This window comes from Callorhinus ursinus, unplaced genomic scaffold (genome assembly GCF_003265705.2).
Source record: "Callorhinus ursinus isolate GAN/ISIS: 27379988/994484 unplaced genomic scaffold, GSC_fseal_2.0 scaffold6, whole genome shotgun sequence".
Lineage (NCBI taxonomy): Eukaryota > Metazoa > Chordata > Mammalia > Carnivora > Otariidae > Callorhinus > Callorhinus ursinus.
In genome coordinates, this window is record NW_027397068.1 from 58,984,679 (window position 1) to 59,009,521 (window position 24,843).

At 38.6% G+C, this 24,843-nt stretch overlaps 1 protein-coding gene across 2 annotated transcripts in view; it reads left to right on the forward strand.

Annotated features, from left to right (window-relative positions):
• ZC2HC1B (zinc finger C2HC-type containing 1B) overlaps positions 1-24,843 on the forward strand; it is a 53,983-nt gene that overhangs the window by 12,325 nt on the left and 16,815 nt on the right. For both annotated transcript variants that reach the window (XM_025866274.2, XM_025866276.2), the window contains 3 exons: positions 275-413; positions 20,110-20,249; positions 23,477-23,585. In XM_025866274.2, the coding sequence (XP_025722059.1) occupies positions 275-413; positions 20,110-20,249; positions 23,477-23,585 (388 nt within the window). The remainder of the gene's footprint in view (positions 1-274; positions 414-20,109; positions 20,250-23,476; positions 23,586-24,843) is intronic.

Sequence of the window (24,843 nt, forward strand, 5' to 3'; positions counted from 1 at the left end):
ATTTAAGTCTTTCTTTAAAGTTTTGTAGCTCGTTTTTCTGATGGTTATTTTGTGTTTTCCCTCACTGCAGTGGCTTGCAAATTTTATTACTGTATTTTCCAAACCTCTTTTTTTGTACTTTTGAAAACAAATTCTCTTTTCCCTCAAAATTTCAGTCCTTTTTCCTATAAATTTAAATCTCAGGTTAAAATAGCAAATAATCTTAAAATAAAATAAAATAGCAGTGGAGAGATGTACAGTCTAGGTTAGTATATATTGGTTTTGTCTTTTATAGCCTCAACCTGTGAGGAGATCTAACTGGAGACAACAACATGAAGACTTCATTAATGCCATCCGATCGGCAAAACAGTGTACACTAGCCATTAAAGAAGGCCGACCTCTCCCACCTCCACCTCCTCCATCCATCAGCCCAGGTGTGTGGCCAGTTTGGTTTGCTTTTGGCATTTTACTCTTAACCAATTGTGCTTGATTTGGGGCCAAATCATCATGACTTGCTTCCTCCTATGCATTCTAAAATAAATAATAGCAATTAAATTATATAAAAGTAATTTTATCATACAATATATCTTATCCTAATTTCTTTTTAATTCTGCATAAAGATTCTGTGTTTTCTTCTAACTCCATGAGAACACCACTGTACCCAGTGTCATGGCCTTTCACATCATGGTGTATGAGAATGAGGCTGTGCAGGGTAGTTCCACGGTAGCTCCACAGTGTCAGATACCCATAGCTCTGGGTTATTTTGGGGGTGGGGGTTTGGTTTTGAGATAAAAATCCCATGATATAAAATTCACCATTTTAGCCATTTTAAGTTGTGTAGTTTCGTGGAAACCTAAAGGTTTCTTACCCTAAACTTTTTATTTAGAAAGTTTTCAAGTTTACAGAAAAGAGGAAGAAGTAGTACAGTGATCACTCATACCTTCCACTGAAATTTGGCAGTTGTTGACGTCATATTCTCTGTCCTTTTATTTGGCGGGGGGGGCAGAACTATTTAAAACTGAGTTTCAAATACCGTAACACTTTAACCCTTAACTATGTCAGTGTGCATTTCTTAAGGATGAGTGCATTCCCTTGCATAACATATAGACTTATATTTTCCCAGTTATCTTAAGAATGTCTTTTAAAGCTCTCTGCTTGCCCCCTAGTCACAATCTAGGATTCAGTCAGGGTTCATGCATTTTTGTTGTTGTCTCTTTTCTTTAATCTTGCACAACACCCCTATCAGGCCAATTATCTTTTAGAATACTTCTTTTGCTAGATATGTCTGTTTTTTAACTCAGGTTAATGTTTAACTTGTTCCTCTATCCTGTTTTTTTTGTAAATTGGAAATTAGGGCTAGAGACTCTATTAGATTAATAATAATATTAATCCCTATCAGATATAAGATCTTCAAATATTTTCTCCCATTTTGTGGACTATCTTTTCACTTTCTTGATGGTATCTTTTGATGCATAAAAATTTTTAATTTTGAAGAAGTCCAGTTTATTTTATTTTTCTTTTGTTGCCTAGTGTTTGGTGTTAAATCCAAAAAATCAGTGCAAAATCCATGTCATGAAGCCTTTCCCGTATGCTTTCTTCTAAGAGTTTTATAGTTTTAGCTCTTACGGTTTTCTCTTTGATCCAGGTGGAGTTAATTCTGTATGTGGTATAAGGTACGATCCCAACTACTTTGGAAGGTGGATATCTAGTTTTACATGTGGATATCTAGTTTTCTCAGCACTATTTGTTGAAAAGACTGTCCTTTCCCCATTGAATGATCTTGGCACCATTATCAAAAGTCAGTCGATTGACTATATATATGAAGGTTTATTTCTGGGCTGTCTGTTCTAGTCTATTTCCCTTATGCCAGTACCACCTATTTTGATTAATAAATTTGTAGTAAGTTTTGAAAGTTTTCCAAGATTGTTTTGGTTATTTGGGGACCTTTGAGACCTCATATGAATTTTTAGGATGATTTTCTATTTGTGAAAATGCCATTGGAATTTTGATAGGGGTCGCATTAAATCTGTACATAGACTTGGGTAGTTTTGTCATCTTAACAATATTGTTTTCCAGTCTATGAACATAGGATGTCTTTTAATTTATTTATCTTCTCTTTAATTTCTGTAATGAATATTTCATTGAATAGGTGTAGGAATATACAAGTCTTTTACCACCTTGGTTAGATTTATTCCTAAGTATTTTACTCTTTTTGATGTTATTGTAAATGGAAATGTTAACTTTGTTTTCAGGCTGTTCATTGCTAGTATATAGAAATATGACCGGCTTTTGTGTATTTTGTATCCTGCAACTTTGTTGAATTTTGTTAGCTCTAACAGTTGTTTTTTGGTGTGGAATTTTTAGGGTTTTCTACGTATAAAATTATGTCACTTGTAAACAGACATAATTTTTCTTCTTCTCTAATTTGTCTGTCTTTTATTTCTTTTTCATGTCTAAGTCCTCTTGCTAGAATTTCCAATACTATATTGGATAGCAGTGGTGAAAGCAGACATCCTTGTCTTGTTTTCCACTGAGTAAATATTATCTGAGGGTTATTTAAAGCATAAATAATAGCATTTTATGAGGATTATGATGTGGAAGTAAAATGTATGAAGACAATACAAGTTTAAGGAACTGGACATACATTGTTGAAAGATTTTGTCTACATGAATAAGTGTAGTACTCATTAAACATGAATAGGTATAGTATTTGAAGGTAGATTTGTATATCTTAATGATCCCTATTTTATTTTTTTTAAGATTTTTATTTATTTATTTGGCAGAGAGAGAGTGTGAACATGAGCATGAGCAGGGGGAGTGGCAGGCAGAGAGAGAAGCAGGCTCCCCACTGAGCAGGGAGCCCGATGCGGGGCTTGATCCCAGGACCTTAGGATCATGACCTGAGCTGAAGGCAGACGCTTAACCGACTGAGCCACCCAGGTGCCCCATCAAAGATGCCTATTTTATTTTTATTTATTTATTTTTAAAGATTTTATTTATTTATTTGACAGAGAGAGACACAGCGAGAGAGGGAACACAAGCAGGGGGAGTGGGAGAGGGAGAAGCAGGCTTCCCGTGGAGCAGGGAGCCCGATGCGGGGCTTGATCCCAGGACCCTGGGATCATGACCTGAGCCAAAGGCAGACGCTTAAATGACTGAGCCACCCAGGCGCCCCTAAAGATGCCTATTTTAAACTCTAGAGTAAACACACAAAAATATTGACATGTAGCTAATAACACAGTAAGTGGAGTAGAGCTAAAATGAAAAAAAGAAATTCAGTCTAAGAGAAGATAGGAAAAGAGGGGGGAAAAAAACAAAGGAAAGGTGGGATAAAGACAAAGCAAGATGGTAAACTTAAACCTAACCATATGGACAGTTGCATATAAATGACCTAAACCCTTCAGATAAAAGGCAGATTATCAGACTAAATAATAAAGGAAGGTCCAATTATATACTTTCCCCAAGAAACACACTTTAAATATGAAGACACAAATAAGTGTGCCAGTCAGGTGACAAAACAAGGAGGCGAGGCAGGTAGGCCTAAAGCAGTGACACCCTCATTGAGGGACAGGTGTTCTGCACTAGCAGGGCTCCTGCCTCAAAGGAACACACTGCCGGATCTAATTTCTCAAAGGATGGCAAAAACTGCAGATTTCCTGATTTCTAACTATCAGAAACTCAGTTTTTTAGAAACTTCGGGTTTGAATCTCTGAGGTTGGAAGTCAGGCAGTGGTTTTCCTTGGAGGGATGGGGATGACCAGGAGTGGGCATGAGGAGCATTGCTAGGAGTGTTCCGTGTCTTGATCTGGGCTGGTTACATGGGTGTGTGCAACTTATAAATTATATTTCATGGAGACCTACGCTTAGGATTTGTGCCTTTTCTCTTGGATAAAAAGGTAAAAGAAATAAACACCAGCAGTGTCAAAACAACTGTAGACTGGCATGTGAAAAGCATGGGGAACGATATGTATGCAAACAGTCATAAAACTAGAGTGACTAATATTAGTATCAGTCAAAGCAAACATCAGTGTTATTAACAAGGGTAATGATTAAAAATACATTCATCAGGAAGGCTTATCAGTCCCTAAATGTTTATGTACCTAATAACAGCTTTAAAGAACATGAAACAAAAACTGGGAGGAGAAGTAGAAAGATTCACAATTATATTTGGAGATTTTATCGTTCCTTTCTTAGTAGCTGATAAAATAAGCAGCAGGAAAATCACTAGGGATATAGAAAATTTGAACAACAGTATCAACCAGTTTGACCTAATTGAGATCTATTGCTATAATGTGACATGCAGCAACAGCAGAATATAATTCTTTTTATTTTATTTTATTTTTTAAGATTTTATTTGTTTATTTGACAGAGAGAGAGAGATAGCGAGAGCAGGAACACAAACAGGGGGAGTGAGAGAGGGAGAAGCAGGCCTCCTGCTGAGCAGGGAGCCTGATGCGGGGCTCGATCCCAGGGCCCTGGGATCATGACCTGAGCCGAAGGCAGACGCTTAACGACTGAGCCACCCAGGCGCCCCAATATAATTCTTTTTAATTACACATGGAGCATTCATCCAAGATAGACCATGTGCAAGACCACAAAGTGAGTCTCAATAAATCATTGAAATCATACAGATTATGTTATTTGACACAGTAGAATTAAGTTAGAAGTTAATGATGAAAAAAAAAAGATAATGATGAAAACACCTAGAAAATTTCCTAATATTTGGAAATTATTCACCTCATTTCTAAATAATGCAGGGATTTAAGAAGAAATCATAAAAGAAATTAGTAATTATTTTGAACTGAGTGGCAATGAAAAACACATCAAAATTTGTGGGATTCAGCTAAAACTGTCTAGAGGGAGTTTTATAGCTTTAAATTCTCAAATTAGAAAAGAAGAAAGGTTTAAACCAATTATTCTTCCTCTTTAAAAAGTTAGAAGAACAAATTATACCTAAATTAAGTAGAAGGAAGAAAATAGTAAATGTAGTTCACCATATTAACAAAATATTTTTAAAAGCAGATGATCATCCCAGTAGATACAGGAAAAGCCTGTGACAAAATACAGCACCCATACATGTTTAAAAAAGAAAACTCTTAGGTAGAAAAAGACGGGAACACCTCAATAAAGGACATCTTTGAACAATCTATCGCTAACATTACACTTGATGAAAAACTGAGCACTTTTCCACTGAGATCACGAAAAAGCAAGGATGTCCTTTCTGACCACTTCTGTTCAACTCTATACTGGAGATAAAGTACCCAGGGTAATAAAGAAATAAATTATCAGAGAGGAAGAAGTAAAACTGTCTTTATTCACAGATAACATAAAGTCATGAATAAGTATAGAAAATCTTAGTAAACTGTAAGAAAGCTACTGGAATTAAAAGTTCATTTAACATACTTTCAGGATATAAAGACAAGGGGCGCCTGGATGGCTCAGTCATTTAAGCGTCGACTCTTGATTTTGTCTCAGGTCATGATCTCAGGGTTGTGAGATCGAGCCCCCTGTCGGGCTCCACCCTGAGTGTGGAGCCTGCTTAAGATTCCCTCTCTCTCTGCCCCTCCCTCCTTGCTCGTGTACACTCTTTCTCTCTTAAAAAAAAAAAAGGATATAAAGGCAATATACACAAGTAAATTGTATTTCTATATACTAGCATAAACAATTGAAAAACAAAATTAGAAATAGTATTTACAATTATGAAAAAACATTAAGTACTTAGGTATATGTTTAATAAAATATGTGTAAGACTTGAAAACCACAAAACACTGTTTAGAGAAATTAAAGAGGACCAAAATAAGATTGGTGAGATTTACCATTTTCATGATTCAGAAGAATCCCTATTATGTTATGATGTCAGTTCTTTGCACATTGATCTATGGACTCAGTGTAATTCCAGTAAAAATCCCTGCAAGTTTTCCTTGCCAAGTAGGAATTCACCAGTTGATTCTAAAATTGTATGGAAATTCAGACAATCTGGAATAGCCAAGATGGTTTTGAAAAAAAGGAAAAAGGCAGAGGACTTACACTACCTGATGTCAAGAATTACTGTGATGTTACACTAATAAAGTAATTTGATATTGGTATATCAGTTGAACAGAAAAGAGAATCTAGATGTAGACCTCCCACCCATGTATTGGTTTTTGACAAAGGACATTCAGTGTGGGAAAGGATAATCTTATTAACAAATGAAACAGAGAAAACTAGGTATCAATTTGGAAAAAATGAGCCATGATCCTTGTGTAAAAATTAATTGACAAAAATTAACTGACAAAAATTAATTCACAGTGGAACATGGACCTAATGTAAGTGCTACAATTCCAAGATTTCTAGAAAAAACAAAAATCTTTGGTCTAAGAATCAACAAAGATTTCTTAAACAGGATGCAAAATGTACTAATGATTTTTAAAAAGGAAATTGAGGGACACCTGGGTGGCTCAGTCGATAAGCATCTGCCTTCGGCTCAGGTCATGATCCCAGAATCCTGGGATCGAGCCCTGCATCAGGCTCCCTGCTCCTTAGGAAGCCTGCTTCTCCCTCTCCCTCTCACCCTGCTTGTGTTCCCTCTCTTGCTGTGTCTCTCTGTCAAATAAATAAATAAATAATCTTTTAAAAAAAAATGAGTTACATTACAAAAAAATAAAAAGGAAATTGATAAGTTGGGCTTCACCAAAGCTAAAAATTTTAGTTTTGAGAGACACCATTAGAGTGCAAAGCAAGCCACAGGCTGGGAGAAAATATTCACAATACATATATCTGACAAAGGACTCAGACTAAGAATGTGTAAAGAACTCTTACAACTCAATAATAAGACAACCCAATAAGAAAAAAGGCAAGAGATCTATTTGAACAGACACATCACAAAATAATAGCCAATAAGCACATAAAAAGATACTCGGCATCATTTCTATCAGGGAAATTTGAATTACAACTGTGATGAGATACCACCACATACCCACTTGATAGCTGAAATTAAAGACTGACAATACAAATGATAGCCAGGATGTAGAGCAGCTGGAAGTCTCCTACACTGCTGATGGTGTGTCAAATACTACAGCTACTTTGCACTGGTATTTTCTTAAGTTAAACATATACTTATTTATAGAGCAATTCTATACCTAGGTATTTATGTGAAAAACTGGAAACAAGTTCTTAAAAAAGACATATGTTAATGTTCGTAGTGGCTTTATAGAATAAACTGAAAAAAAAAAAAAAACCCTGAAAATGTCCATCAGCAAGTGAATGGATAAACAGAACAGAAAACAACTCCACAGTAAGAAGAAAGTGCTACCATACATGCAGCAACATGAAATTATAGAACAGATATCTTTAGTGACAGGAAAACAGAGTTTTGATTGCTTGAGACTGGGTTTGAGGGAATATTGACTGAAAAGGGGTTTGAGGGAACTTTTTGGAGTGATAAAACTGTTCTATGTTTTAATTGGAGTGGCTGCACAAATGTGTACTTTATCAAAACTCACTGGCCTATACACTTAAAATACTTGCATCTTCCTCCATGTAAATTATTTCTCAAAGTTCATTTTAAAAAGTAAAAAACCAAAACCAATCCCCAAAACCACAGGGGAATACTATAAAAATCATCTGAAAAATAATCTGAACTAATATACCAGAAAATAACCTCTAAAAAAAATAACTTTATTTTTTAAATTATTTTTAAGTACAGTTAACATGCAATATTATATTAGTTTTAGGTATACATTAGTGATTTGACATTTATGTGCATTACGAAATGCTCACCGTGTTAAGTATAGTTACCATCTGTCACCATACAAATTTATTACAGTATCATTGACTATATTCCCTATGCTATACTTTTCATCCCCATGACTGACTGACTTATTTACTGACTTTTAAGTTTTGAGGGGAAGATGAAAATATTTGGTACTGAAGGAAGTGCACAAGAATGTGGAGTAAAAGATTATATTGGCTGGGGCACCTGGGTGGCTCAGTCAGTTGAGCATCTGACTCTTGGTTTCAGCTCAGGTCATGATCTCATGGCCTGTGGGATCAAGCACGGTCTCAGGCTCTGGGCTCAGCAGAGAGTCTGCTTGAAGATTCTCTTCCTCCGTCCTCCCCTCACTTGTGCATGTGCTCTTTCATTCTCATTCTCTCTGTCTCTCAAAAAAAAAAAAAAGATTATATTGGCTTTCATAATTTTCCAACATGAAAAGAGCTTTACCTTGACAATCCTTAATACAGGAGATTATTTCAATTGCTGAATGACTTAAGTTTTAGAGTTCTATGTGAAAAATAAAGTCTGTTTAGTGTTGAGATTGATCATTGTGGGTGTCGTTGGTCTTTCACCCATTGACAGAGTACATCCTAGTTTTCTGCTGTTCTTGTATAATTTTCCTTGATTAATTTAGATTTTATTTATTTATTTGAGAGTGAGAGAGCACAAGCAGGGGGAGAAACAGAGGGAAAGGGAGAAGCAGGCTCCCCATTGAGCAGGAAGCTCAAAGTGGGGCTTGATCCCAGGACCCTAGGATCATGACCTGAGCCGAAGGCAGACGCTTAACCAACTGAGCCACTCAGGCGCCCTTCCTTGATTAATTTAATATGCTTTTTTTAATCAGAGGAAGAGAAAAGGAGTAGGCTAGGATGATTTTTTTTTTTTTTAAAGATTTTATTTATTTGAGAGACAGAATGAGCAGCGGGGAGAGGCAGAGGCAGAGGGAGAAGCAGGCTCTCCATTGAGAGCCCGATGCAGGACTCTGATCCCGGCATCCTAGGATCATGACCTGAGCCGAAGGCACATGCTTAACCGACTGAGCCACCCATGTGTCCCATAGGATGCTTTTTTTTTTTTTTTAAAGATTTTATTTATTTATTTGACACACAGAGCGAGAGAGAGAGGGAGAGAGCACGAGCAGGGGGAGCGGCAGGCAGAGGGAGAAGCAGGCTTCCTGCATGAGGAGGGAGCCCGACGTGGGGCTCAATCCCAGGACCCTGGGACCATGGCCTGAGCTGAAGGCAGCGGTTTAACCAACTGAGCCACCGAGGCGCCCCCCATAGGATGCTTTTGATAATACTTTTGTATTGCATCTGGTGTTTGTTTTTGTTTTGTTTTCTAATGTGAGGAAAATTACAGATTCCTTTTTTTTTTAATTAAACATTTTTTTGGTGAGATGGCCTTTTTTCTTTATCCTTTGTTTAGGATTATTATTTAAGATTCAATCCTTTATTGAAAGGGTGCCTTACTTATTTTGTAACTGGAAGTTTGTACCTCTTAATCCCTTTTCACCTGTCTTTCCCATCCTCCCACCCACTCCCCCACTAGCAACCACCTGTTTGTTTTCTGTATTTGTAAGTATGTTTCTATTTTTTGTTTATTCATTTGCTTTATAGAGTCCACATATATGTGAAATCATATGCGATTTATCTTTCTGTGTCTTATTTCACTTAAAATACCCTTTAGGTCCCTCCATGATGTTGCAAATGGCAAGATTTCATTTTTTTATGGCTGAGTAATATTCCACTATATATGTACACCACGTCTTCTTTATCCACTCATCTATCAGTGAACATTTAGGTTGCTTCCATATCTTGGCTGTTGTATCTTGGTTATTATAAATAATACTGGCGATAAACATAGGAGTCCATAGATATCTTTGAATTAGTGTTTTCATTTCTTTGGGTAAATATCCAGAGATGAAATTACCTGATTATATGGTACTTATATTTTTAATTTTTTGAGGAACCGCCATACTCTTTTCCACCATGGCTGTACCAGTTTACCTTCCCACCAACAGTGCGTGGGTTACCTTTCTCTGCATCCTCACCAACAATTATTTCCTGTCTTTTTTATTCTAGCCATCCTGACAAGTATAAGGTAATATCTCATTGTGATTTGATTTGCATTTCCCTAATGATTAGTGATGTTGAGCATCGTTTCATGTGCCTGTTGGCCATCTGTATGTCTTCTTTGGAAAAATGTCTATTCAGGTCCTATGGCCCATTTTTTTTTATTGGATTTTTTTGGTTTTGAGTTGTAGGAGTTCTTTATATATTTTGAATATTAACCCCTTATCATACATACCATTTGCAAACATCTTCTCTCAGTCAGTAGGTTGCGTTTTTGTTTTGTTGATGGTTTCTTTCACTGTGCAAAAATTTTTTAGTTTGTTAGAGTCCCAGTTAATTTTTGCTTTTGTTGCCCTTATCTAAGGAAATAGATCCAAAAAAATATTACTGACTCCTATGTCCAAATGTTTATTGCCTATATTTTCTTTTAGGAGTTTTATGATTTCAGGTCATACATTTAGATTTTTAATCCATTTTGAGTTTATTTTTGTATATGGTATTTTAAAAATGGCATAGTTTCATTCTTTTCATGTATCTGTCCAGTTTTCTCAACACCACTTATTGAAGAGATTGTCTTTTCTCCACTGTATATTCTTGCCTTCTTTGTCATAGATTGACTATGTAAGTGTGTTTTTTTTTTTTTTTTTCTGGACTCTTTATTCTGTTCCATTGATCTATGTGTCTGTTTTTGTGCTGGAACTATACTGTTTTTATTACTATAGCTTTGTAGTATAATTTGAAATCTGGGATTGAAATCTCCACCTTTGTTCTTTCTCAAAATTTCTTTGGCTATTCAGGGTCTTTTGTGGTTCCATAGACATTCTATTTATTGTAGTTCTGTGAAAAATGCTATTGTTATTTTGATAGGGATTGCATTGAATCTTTATTTTTTTTTAAGATTTTATTTATTTATTTGACAGAGAGAGACACAGCGAGAGAGGGAACACAAGCAGGGGGAGTCGGAGGGGTAGAAGCAAGCTTCCCGCAGAGCAGGGAGCCCAATGCGGGACTTGATCCCAGGACCCTGGGATCATGACCTGAGCTGAAGGCAGACGCTTAACGACTGAGCCACCCAGGCACCCCGCATTGAATCTTTAGATTGCTTTGCATAGTATGGACATTTTAACAATATTAGTTCTTTCAGTCCATGAGTGTGGTATATCTTTCCACTTATTTGTGTTGTCCAGTTTCTTTAATCAGTGTTTTATAGTTTCCAGAGTCTTTCACCTTCTTGATTAAATTTATTTCTATGTATTTTATTCTTTTTGATGCAATTGTTTGTTTGTTTTTACAGATTTATTTATTTGAGAGAGAGAGCACACACAGGGAGGGGGGGTGAGGGGCAGAGGGAGAGGAAGTCCCAAGCAGACTCCTTGCTGAGCGTGGAGCCCGACACAGGGCTCAATCTCACAACCCTGAGATCATGACCCAAGCCGAAACCAAGAGTCGGACACAACTGACTGCACCACCCACGCGCCCCTCTTTTGATGCAATTGTAAATGGGATTATTTTCTTAATTTCTCTGTTAGTTTCATTATTGTTGTATAGAAATGCAACAGATTCCTGTATATTAATTTTGTATCCTGAAACTTTACTAAATTAATATACTAGGTCTGAGGTTTTTTGATGGAGTCTTTTAAGGTTTTCTAGGCATATGATATCATGTCATCTGCAAATAGTGAGTTTTATTTCTTCCTTACCAAGTTTGATGCCTTTTTCTTTCTTTCTTGTCTGTTTTCTGTGGCTAGGACTTTCAGTATTATGTTGAATAAAAGTTGTGAGAGTGGACATACTTGTCTTCTTTCTGATCTAAGGGGAAAAGCTTTCAGCCTTTCACCATTGAGTCTGATAACTAGCTTTGTGTATGTCATATAGGGCATTTATTATGTTGAAGTATGTTCCTTGTGTACCCACTTCGTTGAGAGTTTTTGTTATGAATGGATGTTGAATTTTGTCAAAATGCTTTTTCTGCATCTATTGAAATGATTATATGATTTTTTTGAAATGATAATATGATTTTTATCCTTTTTTTTTTTTTAAGTAGGCATCATACCCAGCATGGAGCCCAAAGTGGGTCTTGAATTCACAACTCTGAGATCAAGACTTGAGCTGAGATCAAGAGTTGGACACTTAACCAACTGAGACACCCAGCCACCCCATCCTTCATTTTTTTTAATGTGGTATATCACATTGATTGATTTGTAGATACTGAACCCCAGGAATAAATCCTGCTTGATCGTGATATATCATCTTTAAAAAAAAAAAATTTTTTTTTTTAGCTATTTTTATTGATGTACTAATGTTACATTAGTTTCAGGTGTACAGCATACTGATTCAAAAATTCTATACATTACTCATTGCTTCCCCTGGTATGTGCAGTCACCATCTGTCACCATACAAAATTATTGGTGTTACTGACTATATTCCCTATGCTGTATTTCTTATCTCTCTGACTTATTTTATTTTATTTTATTTTTTAAGATTTTATTTATTTGACAGAAAGAGACAGCGAGAGAGGGAACGCAAGCAGGGGAAGCGAGAGAGGGAGAAGCAGGCTTCCTGCGAAGCAGGGAACCTGATGCAGGGCTCGATGCCAGGACCCTAGGATCATGACCTGAGCTGAAGGCAGATACTTAATGACTGAGCCACCCAGGCGCCCCTGACTTACTTATTTTAATGTGAATGAATTTGATTTCGGTTTGCTAATATTTTGTTGAGGATTCTTGCATCTATGTTCATCAGAGATATTGGCCTATAATTTGTTTTTGTAGTGTCTGTTTGGTTTTGGTATCAGGGTAATGCTGGCCTCATAGAATGAATTTGGAAGCATGCCTTCCTTTTCGATATCTTGGAATGGTTTGAGAAAGATAGACATTAACTCTTCTTTAAATGTTCAGTAGAGGGACGCCTGGGTGGCTCAGTCAGCTAAGCATCTGCCTTCGGCTCAGGTCATGATCCCAGGGTTCTAGGATTGAGTCCCATATTGGGCTCCTTGCTCAGTGGGGAGCCTGCCTGTTCCTCTGCCTGCCACTCCCCCTGCTTGTGCATGTGCACATGCTCTCTCTCTCTCACAAATGAATAAAATCTTTTTTAAAAAGTTTGGTAGAATTCACCTGTCAATCCATTTGGTCCTGGACTTTTGTTTGTTCAAGGTTTTGGATTACTGATTGAATTTCATTACTAGTAAATGGTGTGTTCAGATTTTCTATATCTTCCTGACTCAGTCTTGGAAGATTTCATGCTTCTAGGAATTTATCCATTTCTTCTAGGTTGTCCAGTTTGCTGCTATATCTTTTTCATAGTAGTCCCTTATATTTCTTTGTATTTCTGTATTGTTGGTTGTATCTTCTCCTCTTTCATTTCTGGTTTTATTTATTTGAGCTCTCTTTTTCCCTTGATGAGCCTGGCTAAATGTTTATCAATTTTGTTTATCTTTTTAAAGAATCAGCTCTTAGTTTCATTGATCTTCTCTATTGCTTAGTCTTTATTTCATTTATTTCTGCTCTAATTTTTATTATTTCCTTCCTTCTACTAACTTTGGGCTTTGTTTGTTCTTTTTGTTGTTTCTTTAGGTATAAGGTTATATAGTTTATTTGATATTTTTCTTCTTGAGGTAAGCCTGTATTACTCTAAACTTCCTTCTTAGAACTGCTTTTGCTCCATCCCAAAGATTTTTGAAATGTTATATTTTCAAAGTCATTTGTTTCAGTGTTTATTTTGATTTCCTTTTTAATTTCTTTGTTGGCTTATTGGTTGTTTAGTAGCATGTTGTTTAGCCTGTAGGTATGTGTTTTTTTCCAGTTTTTTTTTTTCATGTATTCAGTTTCTAGTTTCATTCTGTTGTGGTTGGAAAAGATTTATATGATTTCAGTCTCATTAAATTTGTTGAGACTTGTTTTGTGGGCTAACATGTGATCTATTTTGGAACATGTTGCATGTGCACTTGAAAAGAATGTATGTTCTGCTGTTTTGGGATGAAATGTTCTGTATCTGTCCATCTAGTCTGATAATGTCATTCAAAGCCATTGTTTCCTTATTAATTTTCTGTCTGGGTGGTCTATCCATTGATGTAAGGGGAGTGTTAAAGTCCCCTACTGATACTTTATTACTGTTAATTTCTCCCTTTCTCTCTGTTATAGTTGCTCCTATGTTAGGTACATGGGTATTTATGATTGTTATATCCTCTTGTTAGATTGATCCCTTTACCATTATGTAATGTCCTTCTTTGTCTCTATAATCTTTGTTCTAAAGTCATTTTGTTTGAGGGATGCCTGGGTGGCTCAGTCAGTTAAGTGTCTGCTTTCAGCTCAGGTCATGATCCTAGGGTCCTGGGATCGAGTCCCACATTGGGCTCTTTGCTCAGCATGGAGCTGCTTCTCCCTCTGCCCCTCCACCTGCTTGTGCTCACACTCTCTCTCAGTCAAATAAATGAATAAAATCTTTAAAAATAAATAAAGATTTATTTATTTGAGAGAGAGAGTGCATGAGTGGGAGGAGCAGAGGGAGAGGGAGAGAGAATCCCAAGCAGACTCTATGCTGAGCATGGAACCCATTGCAGGGCTCGGTCTCACAACCCTGAGATCCCAACCTGAGCTGAAAGCAAGAGTTGGACACTTAACTGACCGTGCCACCCTGCACCCCCCCCTTTTATTTTTCCTAAAGATTTATTTATCCATTTTAGAGATCTGGGGTGGGGGGGGCAGAGGGAGAGAGAAACCCAAGCAGACTGTATGCTGAGCATGGAGTCTGACAAGGGGCTCAATCCTGTGACCCTGAGACCACAACCTGAGCCAAAACCAAGAGGCAGACACCCAACCAAGTGTGCCATCCAGGCACCCTTGAGCACTTAGTCCATTTACATTTAAAGTAATTATTAATAGATATGTACTTCCTGCCATTTTGTTCATCATTTTTTGGTTGTTTTTTGTAGTTCTTCTCTGTTACTTTCTTCTTTTGCTCTCTTGTGATACAATGACTTTCTTATGCTTGGATTCCTTTTTCCTTATTTTTTGTGTATCTATTACAGGTTTTTGGTTTGTGGTTACCATGAGGTTCATATATAACATCCTCTGTGTATAGCAGTCTTTTTTAAATTGATGGTCTCTTAAGTTTGAACTCATTCTAAAAGCATTGCATTTTTACTCCCCTTCTCCATAATTTGTCTTTTTATTTTGTGTATCCCTTAACATTATTATAGATATAACTGATTTTACTACTTTTGTGTTTTAACTTTTCATACTAGCTTTATAAGTGATTGACCTTTAATATCTGTTTGCTTTTACCAGTGAAATTGTTTCTTTCATAATTTTCTTACTTCTGGTTATGGCCTTTTATTTTCCACTTAAAGAAGTCCCTTTAACATTTCTTGTAAGGACAGTTTAGTGGTGATGAACTCTAACTTTTGTTTGTCTGGGAAACTCTTTATTAGTCCTTCAGTTCTGAATGATAACCTTTCCAGGTAGAGTATTCTTGGCTGTAGGTATTTTTCGTTTCAGCCCTTTGAATATAGATCATGCCACTCCTTTTTGGCTTTCAAATTTTCTGCTAAAAAATCAGCAGATAGCCTTATGTGGGGATTGCCTTATATGTAACTAGTTGCTTTTCTCCTCCTGCTCTTAAGAATCTTTAGCTGTGATTTTTGACATTTTAATTATTATGTGTCTTGGTAGAATCCTTTGGGTTCATTTTATTTGGGACTCTGTTTGATTCTTGGACCTGGATGTCTGTTTCCTTCCTCAGATTAGGAAAGTTTTCAGCTATTATTTCTTCAAATAAATTTCTGCCTCTTTCTCTTGCTCTCCTTCTACATGGACCCGCATGATACAACTGTTAGTATGCTTGACGTTGTCCTGAGAGGTCCCTTAACCTATTCTCTTTTTCTTTCTTTCTTTTTCTTTTTAACCTATTCTCTTTTTTAAAAATTATTTTTTATTCTTGCTGTTCAGTTTGGATGATTTCCACTACTCTGTCTTCTACATCACTCATCCATCCTTCTGCATCCTCTAATCTATGTTGATTCTCTAGTGCATTTTTCATTTTGTTATTGTATTCTTCGGCTCTGATTGGTTCTTATATTTTCTGTCTTTGTTGAAGTTATCATTGACTTCATCCATTCTTCTCCCAAGTCCAGTGAGTATCTTTATTACCATCACTTTGAACTCTTCATCTGGTAGATTGCTTATCTCTGTTTTGTTTAGTTTTTTGTTGTTGTTTGTTTGCTTTTTAGGTTTTTTCTCATTCTTCGGTTGGGAACATATTTCTCTCTTTTTTTCTTACTCTCTGTTTGTTTCTATGTATTTAGTAGGTCAGTTATGTTTCCTGATCTTGAAGATAGTGGCCTTATGTAGAACACATCCGGTGGGGCCTAGTATTGCAGTCCCGCTCTGGTCACCAGAACCAGGAGCTCCAGGAGTGTGCTCTATGTGGGCTGCTTGTACTGTCCTGTTGTGACTGGGCCATAACTGCTGTGAGTGCATGGGGGGGTGGGGCTGCCCTTGGCATAGCTGGCTGAGAGGCCTGGCTGCAGCTGCCATGGATGTACTGGGGGGTGGGATTAGCTCCCACGCAGCTGGCTGATGGGCCTGGCCACAACTGTTATGGGCGTTCTAGTGTGCCGGGAAATCATCTTAATAATTGCTTCACTTTTGCTGGGTGCTAATGAGAAAGTAGCTTAAAATAATGTGAAAGGAGAAAGATCTATGGCTATGATTTGATAATACTTTGGCAACAAGCCTTATACAACAACAACAAAAAATCTTTTATGATTTAAAAGCAGTACTTCCTTTTAATAGCTGAAGCTACAGGATTGATGTCTACTTTATAGTTCCTGAGGCAAATAAATGAAACTATGTCAGCTGTCCTGCTGTGTGGATTTCTCTAATTTCCACATTGGATTTAAAATGTGGGGATTATTGTTTCCTTAAAATAAATAATTCCCTTTGTAAGGCCTCATCAAATGTACAATTTGTTTCTCTGCCCTTACATTTTTATGCTAAAATACATCTTTATAATTAAATTCTTCCCTGTGCCCTTATTATAATTTTATGCACCAAACAAAGTGATTATCTAAAATAGCATTTTTTCATTACTACTCCATTAGTTAGATTGCGTGGGGATTTTATATTAGCCCATATATTCTCAGACTTAAATACTAGAAAATTTATACAGACATAACTGGGGTTATATATAATGGAGCCTATTATGCATGACTTTGCAGGTCATTTCCTTTTTTTTCTCAGCATGATTCCTTCATGACTCAGTTTTTGTGACATGCATTTGTTTACTCTAATTCTTACTGACTTAAATAAGTCTGCCAGTCATTCAACTTTCTAGCATGTTGTGACACTTTATAGGAACAACAATATAGAATATTTATAATTGAGATTCTCAGTGAGGTCTGGGATATTTGGTCTCTGTTTCACAGGCTACATAGACATGGGTACTCAACAAAACGCTTGCATTTTAAAATGACCCTTGTTTGTCTACTTTAATGTTTTTGAGGTCTGGCCACCTTCCCCATAACTGTCAGAAGAATCCATTTGTAGTCAGACCTTAAATATCATAATGTATTGAAATAAATAGCACATAATGGTGTTCATGACACCATTGTTGATAGAGGAAGAGGTGACTCAGATTGAGATGAGGGTAGAACATGCTACTCAGTCGCGCTGTGTTCAGATTATTGTTGCAAAAAAAATTTTTTCCTATTTCCAGAGTGGTTAAGTTTCCTTTCTCTGCCCCTTTAAATCTGAGCTTCATGTCCCTCCTCTGGGCTCCTGGAGGACCCAGTCCTTCCTCCTTTCAAAGCTTATACCACGAGTAGTAATTGCTTCTTTGCCTTGCCTTCTAGCTGTCTCTGAGACTTGTTGGGAGGGAAATACACTTCAGCTTTGTTGTCTCCATGGTGACAGTGCCAAACACACAGAAGGGTGGCAGTGAGTCCATGAACCAACAGGTGGAGTAAGGAAGCCATGCAGTCACTGCTATAATCATTGTCTGTGCACATTAACCCTAAATAGGTTTTTTTTTTAATTTTTTTCTTTTAAGATTTTATTTATTTATTTGAGAGAGAGAGACTGAGAGAGAGCATGAGAGGGAGGAGGGTCAGAGGGAGAAGCAGACTCCTTGCTGAACAGGGAGCCTGATGCGGGACTCGATCCCAGGACTCCAGGATCATGACCTGAGCTGAAGGCAGTCACTTAACCAACTGAGCCACCCAGGCGCCCCATCCCTGAGTAGGTTTAAGGGTAGCAGCATTTCTGATAGGAGCCTTGACTCTCAGCTGGTCAAACTGAAGAAACCACCAAACCAAGAGCAGAGTTGTAGATTGTTTTCTACATCGTTGTAAATGAGTTCTGCACAACAATGGCACTTTCGATTTTACTTTTATAAGCGGTTGCATTCCTGTTTGGTACCTAGAAACACAACCTTGCTGGGCCTGTTTCCTCGGAGTAATAAGATGTTCCACCCACCCACTATACCCAGCCCGAGTGTGGGTTATCTAAGTTAACTTTCACAACAGCCTGGTGAAATAGGTGGTATGTAGGAACTGCGGAAATTGAAGCTTAGGGAGATTGAGTAACTTGCCGAAGTTCACACATACAGCAAGTGAAGAGCTCGGGCTCAAAACCAGTCAGGCAGGCTATGGGGCCTTCATCATTTCCCAGTGCTATCCTATTTTATTTTTGTCCAAGGAATTTATCACCGTGCGAAAACTCTTTCTGTATTGGAATGCTTAGTCCTTGATGACCGAGACATTGTACCTCCCAAGTATAAACCAGTGCCTGGCACGTAATAGGTGTTCAATACATATCGAATTGATTAAGTACTGCCTTTCAGAATGTGAAATAAAAGGTTAGGCTAAGTGCTTATCTTTTACTATATTCCAATTTCTTATGTATTCCAATTGTTAATTCTGTGAATATTCATTTTAGGAAATGATTTGTTCAAACAGAAAACCCCTCAGATTTTTTAAAAAGATGCCTTCAAAAAATTCTTAACCTTGAAGACATCACTGCTTCAAATATTCATCCACACATGTAGGAATTTTGACTGTACACTAACCCAAACTTCCATACAGAGTCTGAGGTTGGGGCTGTCTCAGATCTTTCTTATGTGGCTCATACCCACTTTGTCATCCCTTAGAGGTGCCTAAAACAAAACAAGACAAAACTAAACAAAAACAAATCTCACATTCCTGCTTGATTTAGTGGGGTGGGCTCCAAACTGGCTTTGCTGTGAGCCTCTCCTCATTCTAAAAAGACTGTGGAACTTTCTCACTTCCCATTTTTCTCACTGTTTATTAATTACAAATGAGAGCCACACTGAAACCAGTGGGTATTCCACAGAAGCACAGAGGGTCTAGTACCCACAAGAGCTGCCTAGGAGGTTCTAACACTGGAAGCTGAAGCTGTTTCTGGAGCCACTTTCCTATCACCCCTCCTTCTTTCCCTTTTCTCCTTTTTGAACCCCACCTTTTTCCTTTTATTTCACCTCCTTCCTGAACTTATTATTTGCCTCCTCACTTAGGAGTTAATTAAAAAAATCAACCCCTGCAGAAGCAGTGTGTCTTTCTGCCAGTGACACTGGCTTCAAATCCCATCCACCAGGGGCACCTGGATGTCTCAGTCGTTAAACGTCTGCCTTCGGCTCAGGTCATGATCCCAGGGTCCAGGGATCGGGCCCCGCTTTGGGCTCCCTGCTCCGTGGGAAGCCTGCTTCTCCCTCTCCCTCTGCCCCTGCTCATGTTCCCTCTCTGTCTCTGTCTCTCTCTCTCTCTGTCAAATAAAAAAAAAAAAATCCCATCCCCCCAAACCCCCAAATTTGAAACATCTTTCTCCTTCCATAGGGAAGGAGAGTAGTTCCATAACTTCTGTGTGACCTGTCCCACATGGTACCACAGCCTGGGCTTCTGAATCTTCTGTGTCCTTCAGGGCATCATCAGTACCAACATTCTGTGGTTCTAGGACTACTTTCTTTACATAAGGATTCACTAAATAATTCATTTAATTGGGAAATTCCTAAGTATAATGAGTCTATTTTCTAAAAAGTATATAATGTAAACATTTTAAGGGCACACTCTTAATTGAAATAAGTGTATAGACAGAAAAATGTCCCCCCTACTATGTCCTTTATTTGCGCCCTTGCATACCTTCCCCTCTGGCATAAGTTTTCTCAAACCAGAGGCTGGGACTTCATTCTTTTATGTTGGAGCAGAGTTCATATCCCATTTATTTCATGTCATATAGTCCATTCCAGAGTTGTTTTTGAAATGTTAATTGCTTTTTGTTGTTATCTTTGCATTTAGATTATATTCAATGCCCATATTGTCTGAGGAGATTTAATGAGACTGCAGCCAACCGACATATTAATTTCTGCAAGGGTCAGTCTTCTCGCCGAGTCTTTGATCCAGCCCAAACAGCAGCCAAGCTGGCATCGAGAGTACAGGTAAATATCTCTCCCCAAGTGTTGGCTCTGTGCCTTGCGTGGTCGGGGCTAGCAGGTAGAATTTGCTAGGGAACCTAAGTTACCCATCCTGAAAAGTGTAAGGATCAAGATAGCTGATCACTGTCACTCATCCTCCTGGAAATTGCCTTCTTTGGAGGCTTTGTAGCTAACAGCACCTTTGGGTGTTGAGAAAAAATATTTCTACAGTGTTTGAAGCTTCTTAGGATGAAGTCTTGAGTATGTAAGTAGTTTTTCTGTAGTATTATGGTAAAACTCTGTCTTATACAACGGTAGTTATCAGCCTTAACCATCCAGAAAAGCAATGTGAACCTGAAGTGAAGCTGCCTGAGTGGGGAAGCTATCAAAGGAAGACTGTTCTATAGGTCGTGTGTTTTGCTCTACAATAGAGGAGAGGGTCGGTAGCCTTTTATTTAAAGCCACAGAATCAGCAAGTTAAAGTAAATGAATGGAAGCAGCTGTTTTAAATAGGTACAGATAAGTAAAATGACTGCCTGACTAGGAAGACAATAGATTTATAAAAACAGAACTGGAGTCCAGCAAACAGCTTCATAAACATCAGAGGTCCCAGGGATATAACTTACAGTATACTGCAAAAGCTGTTAGTTTCATAAACATGGCTCAGAAACCAAGGAAAGATTAAATTGGTCTGAATACTTGAGGGTATGAAACATATTTAGAAAGATTTCCATGAAATCCACTATGTAATAAGGGTGGGAGCCTCTCCAACAGCGTATCCCACGGACTGTGAACTCTTAAGCTCTATCTCCACATACATTAGACAGTTACTGGATATCTGCTCTGTCCCAGACACTGCTGGGTGGTGGTTGTTACAGCATTTGTAACTCAGCGAAGGAGGAGGACGTGCAAACAAAGCAGGGGGAAGCTGTGGTAGTTGACGTATATGGAGCACTATGGAGGACGAGACCAGTGTGAGCCGTGGGAGTCTTCAAAGAGGGGCAGCATTTCCCCCTTGAATATCAGATAGGTTCACCAGCCTAGAGTGGGAGTTGGGGAGGACTTTACACACAAAATGTCCAGTTTGTGGCCTGAGAAGTTCACCATGTGGGGCTAATGGATGGAATGCCTGTGGGATGTGATGGAGAAGGGACAGGCAGGGGGCATCAGATCTAGATGAGCTTTCACTTGAGTCAGTTCAGAGAAACGGAAAAGAGGAAGTGGATAGTTGCCCAAAAGCTCGAGGATCTGAAGCAGGACCTGGAAAGTCCCCATGAACCCAGCAAGTCTTCCTCTCCACCTTCCCATCTTGTCTCTTCATCCTGCTATGCTTCTGCTTGTTCTTCTCACTGCAGATCGACTTTCTTAGCTTTCCTGGCTAGTAGTTGGTTATTTGCCTCATGTGTCATTCTGTGGGCGGTGTAGACTGGTTGAATAGTACCGACTGGAGTGACACAGAATTGGTTTTTTAGAAAAATCACCTTTGCCACTAGTGTTCAGATGGATTGGCCATGGTCAGGAGCCACAGCAACAGATAGAGAATGAGGGCCCAGAGGAGGACAAATGGGCTGTGTGTGGAGGAGAATTTGGGAAAGAATGGGTGGGACTGAGAAGCTGCTACGACATGGGGGTGACAAGAAGGGTTTTAACTGCAGAGCCTCGGAATGTAGTATACTATGCATCTAGATAAAGAAACAGAGGAAGGAGGAAATAGGTGTGTTGGTGGGGCGGGCAGGGTGGTTACAATAAATACAGTTGTTAGAGATTCAGTCTTCACACTGAACTAGCATGGGAGCCATGCAGTATGGAAGGAGCCCAGATTCTGCAATCAGTAGCCGGGGTTTGACTCTCAATTCTGTAATTTGTTATCTGTCGGTAAACTTAGGGCAACTAAATTCTTTGAGACTCACTTTAATCTATACCTTGCTGTGTTGTTGGGAGGATTATAGACAATATAAACAAAGTGCCTTGCACATAAGTTTCCTGTTTCCATACTGTCCGATCCTCCTTCCTCCTCCTCTCTGGTGGTCCTTTCTTGTTGGTGGGATAGGCACCACAATTTGGGGGGTATATGACTGCTTTGGGCTTGAATTCAACTGAATTTTGGTAACATTTTCTAAGTAAAATCTATACCTTCTAAAGCAGCACGTTTCTTCGAATGGTTCTAACCAGTCCACGAAGTTAGTCACATTAGTGGGGCCAAAGGGAGCCCAGGGAAGCAGCAAACGGAAGTGCTTTTTATTCCTGAAGGAGGCCAGCTGGCCGTCCTGAGTGTAACCAGTGACTTGGCCTTGTTCCTCTCCTTGTTTTCCAGAACTAAGTGGTAATTGGGAACACAGAGGAAAAATTAGTTGCTTTCTGAGGAAACTCACTGTAGACCGTAGCTGAACGGCAGTCCTTGTTTCCCTTGTGGCAGCTTCACCACTCGGGCCCTGGCTAATAGTGAGGCTTATTCAGAGTGGAACAAAGAGGGAGGGGTTGTTTTACTTCTGACGGGCTGTTAACAGCACAGCTGAAATGTGTTTCTATTTTAAACATAATCAACTTTAAAAATGTGTTATACCCTTAACCAAAAGAGACCAATATGGGCCTCTGAAAATAGCTGTCTGTGTTTGGATGGGGATGAGCTGCCTGCTGTAACCTCATAGCTGTCCTTGTCCAAGTGAGAATTCTCACTTGGAGTAACAGGTTATCTTTATACAGTCGTTGCCATGGAAATGTTGGGACCAGTAGCTAGGTAAGAAGCTCCCAGAGGACCTTTTGGTCCTTATTCTGTAGTAATGTAACTGTTCTGCTACTGCTGCTCAGCAGACAGGGGCGTGGTGTGGAGATGATGGAATTCCATGTTTAAAACATTTGCTGCCTGCCAATGTCTGTTTTTCTTCTCTGTTCATGTATTTAAAAACAAAATCATCTTCAAGTAAAATGAAAAACTAAAATGTTCCATAACTATCCTTATTGACATTAAGTGATTTCTTATGTCTCCATACAACTAATTTTACAGGATTAACATATCACCACTCCCCTCAAGGGTTGATTATGGAATGAAAGTGCCGAAACCCAGACATGGCTCTGAGAACAGCAAGACAACAGGCGAGCTAGGGCACAGGGTGTGCATGTCCCCTTCCCCTGGGTACAGCAGGACCTGGGGATGAGTCCAATCTGCTGCTGGTTAAGTGGAAACAGCCCTACCTCCTGTGTGCTACCTGAGGTTACAGAGTTGGTTCCCCTCTCTCTTGCTCTCTCTGTAGGCTAGGGCTCAAATGAGTCCAAAAAAAGAGCCAACTGTAACCAGTGCCGTGGGAGCCCTGCTGCAGAACAGGGCCCTGGCGGTCCCAAATGTGGCCCCAACAAGGCCAGGTGAGTCGGAGTAAGCATGTCAACGATCAAATGAGGGACCAGAGGGGAGCCACTCTCAGCTTTGGAATTTGTTGGCAGCCGGCAGAGGTTTGACATCAAGTGTTGCTTTTGGATCTAAAGATATATGGGTTTGTTTGAGGTTAAAGCATATTTGCCAAGAAGGAATTTTCCTAATTTATCAGGATTTGATAACTCTGTCAATATACAGAGTCAGAATAACATTACAGCAGCATGGTCTAAATCATCATTGTCTGGTCTAGTAAAATTGAAAAGAGGTTAAGAATGGGAGATAACGGTGTGTCAGGTATTGTGTCGGAAATAAGAAGAAAGCAAATAGCCAAGATACGAAAACAACCTGAGCGTCTGCTGATGGGTGAAAGGTTAAAGATGTTGTATGTGTACACGGTGGGGTATTATTCAGCCATAAAAAGAAGGAAATTCTGCCTTCTGTGACAACATGGGTGGACACTGGGGTTATTATGCTGCTTTCTGTGACAACATGGATGGACATTGGGGTTATTATGCTGAGTGAACTACTTCAGACAGAGAAAGATAAATACTGTGTGACCACATTTACATATGGAATCTAAAAAAAGTTGAACTCATAAAAACAGGAAATAGAATGGTGGTTGCCAGGGGTAAGGGTGGGAAGGGGGGAAACGGTGGTCTCAGGGTACAGACTCCCACGTGTAAGTGCTGGGGATCTGTACATGTGCTGACGATAGTTAGCAATATTATATCGTATACTTGAAAGTTGCTAAGAGAGTAGATCTTAGATGTTCGCACTACACAAGTGCACACACACACATACCCCCCAGAGGTAACCGTGTGAGGTAATGGATTTGTTAATGTTTTTTGTGGTAGTTATTTTGCAATATATATGTGTATCAAATCATCACATTGTATACCTTAAACTTACACAATCTTCTCTTTACTTATATCTCAGTAAAGCTGGGGAAGAAAAAGGAAATTGTCCTTGCTGAACTAAATAATTTCTTTCAAGTAGCAGGAAGGCCTAACCACTATTACAGTACTTAACCATGTGCTAGACCCATTTCATTTTATCCTCCTAGTAAGCTTCCAAATGTTTTAATCTGTGGGAATGGAAACAGCTCAGAGAGGATGTTATTTGTTCAAGGCACGTGACTGGTAAACACCAGAGCTGAATGAAATAATCTATTTTGCTGCTTCTCTTCACTGAGTTGCCTTAATCAATGTGTCATTCTTCTTTATGATCAACATTGCTCTATGAAGGCAA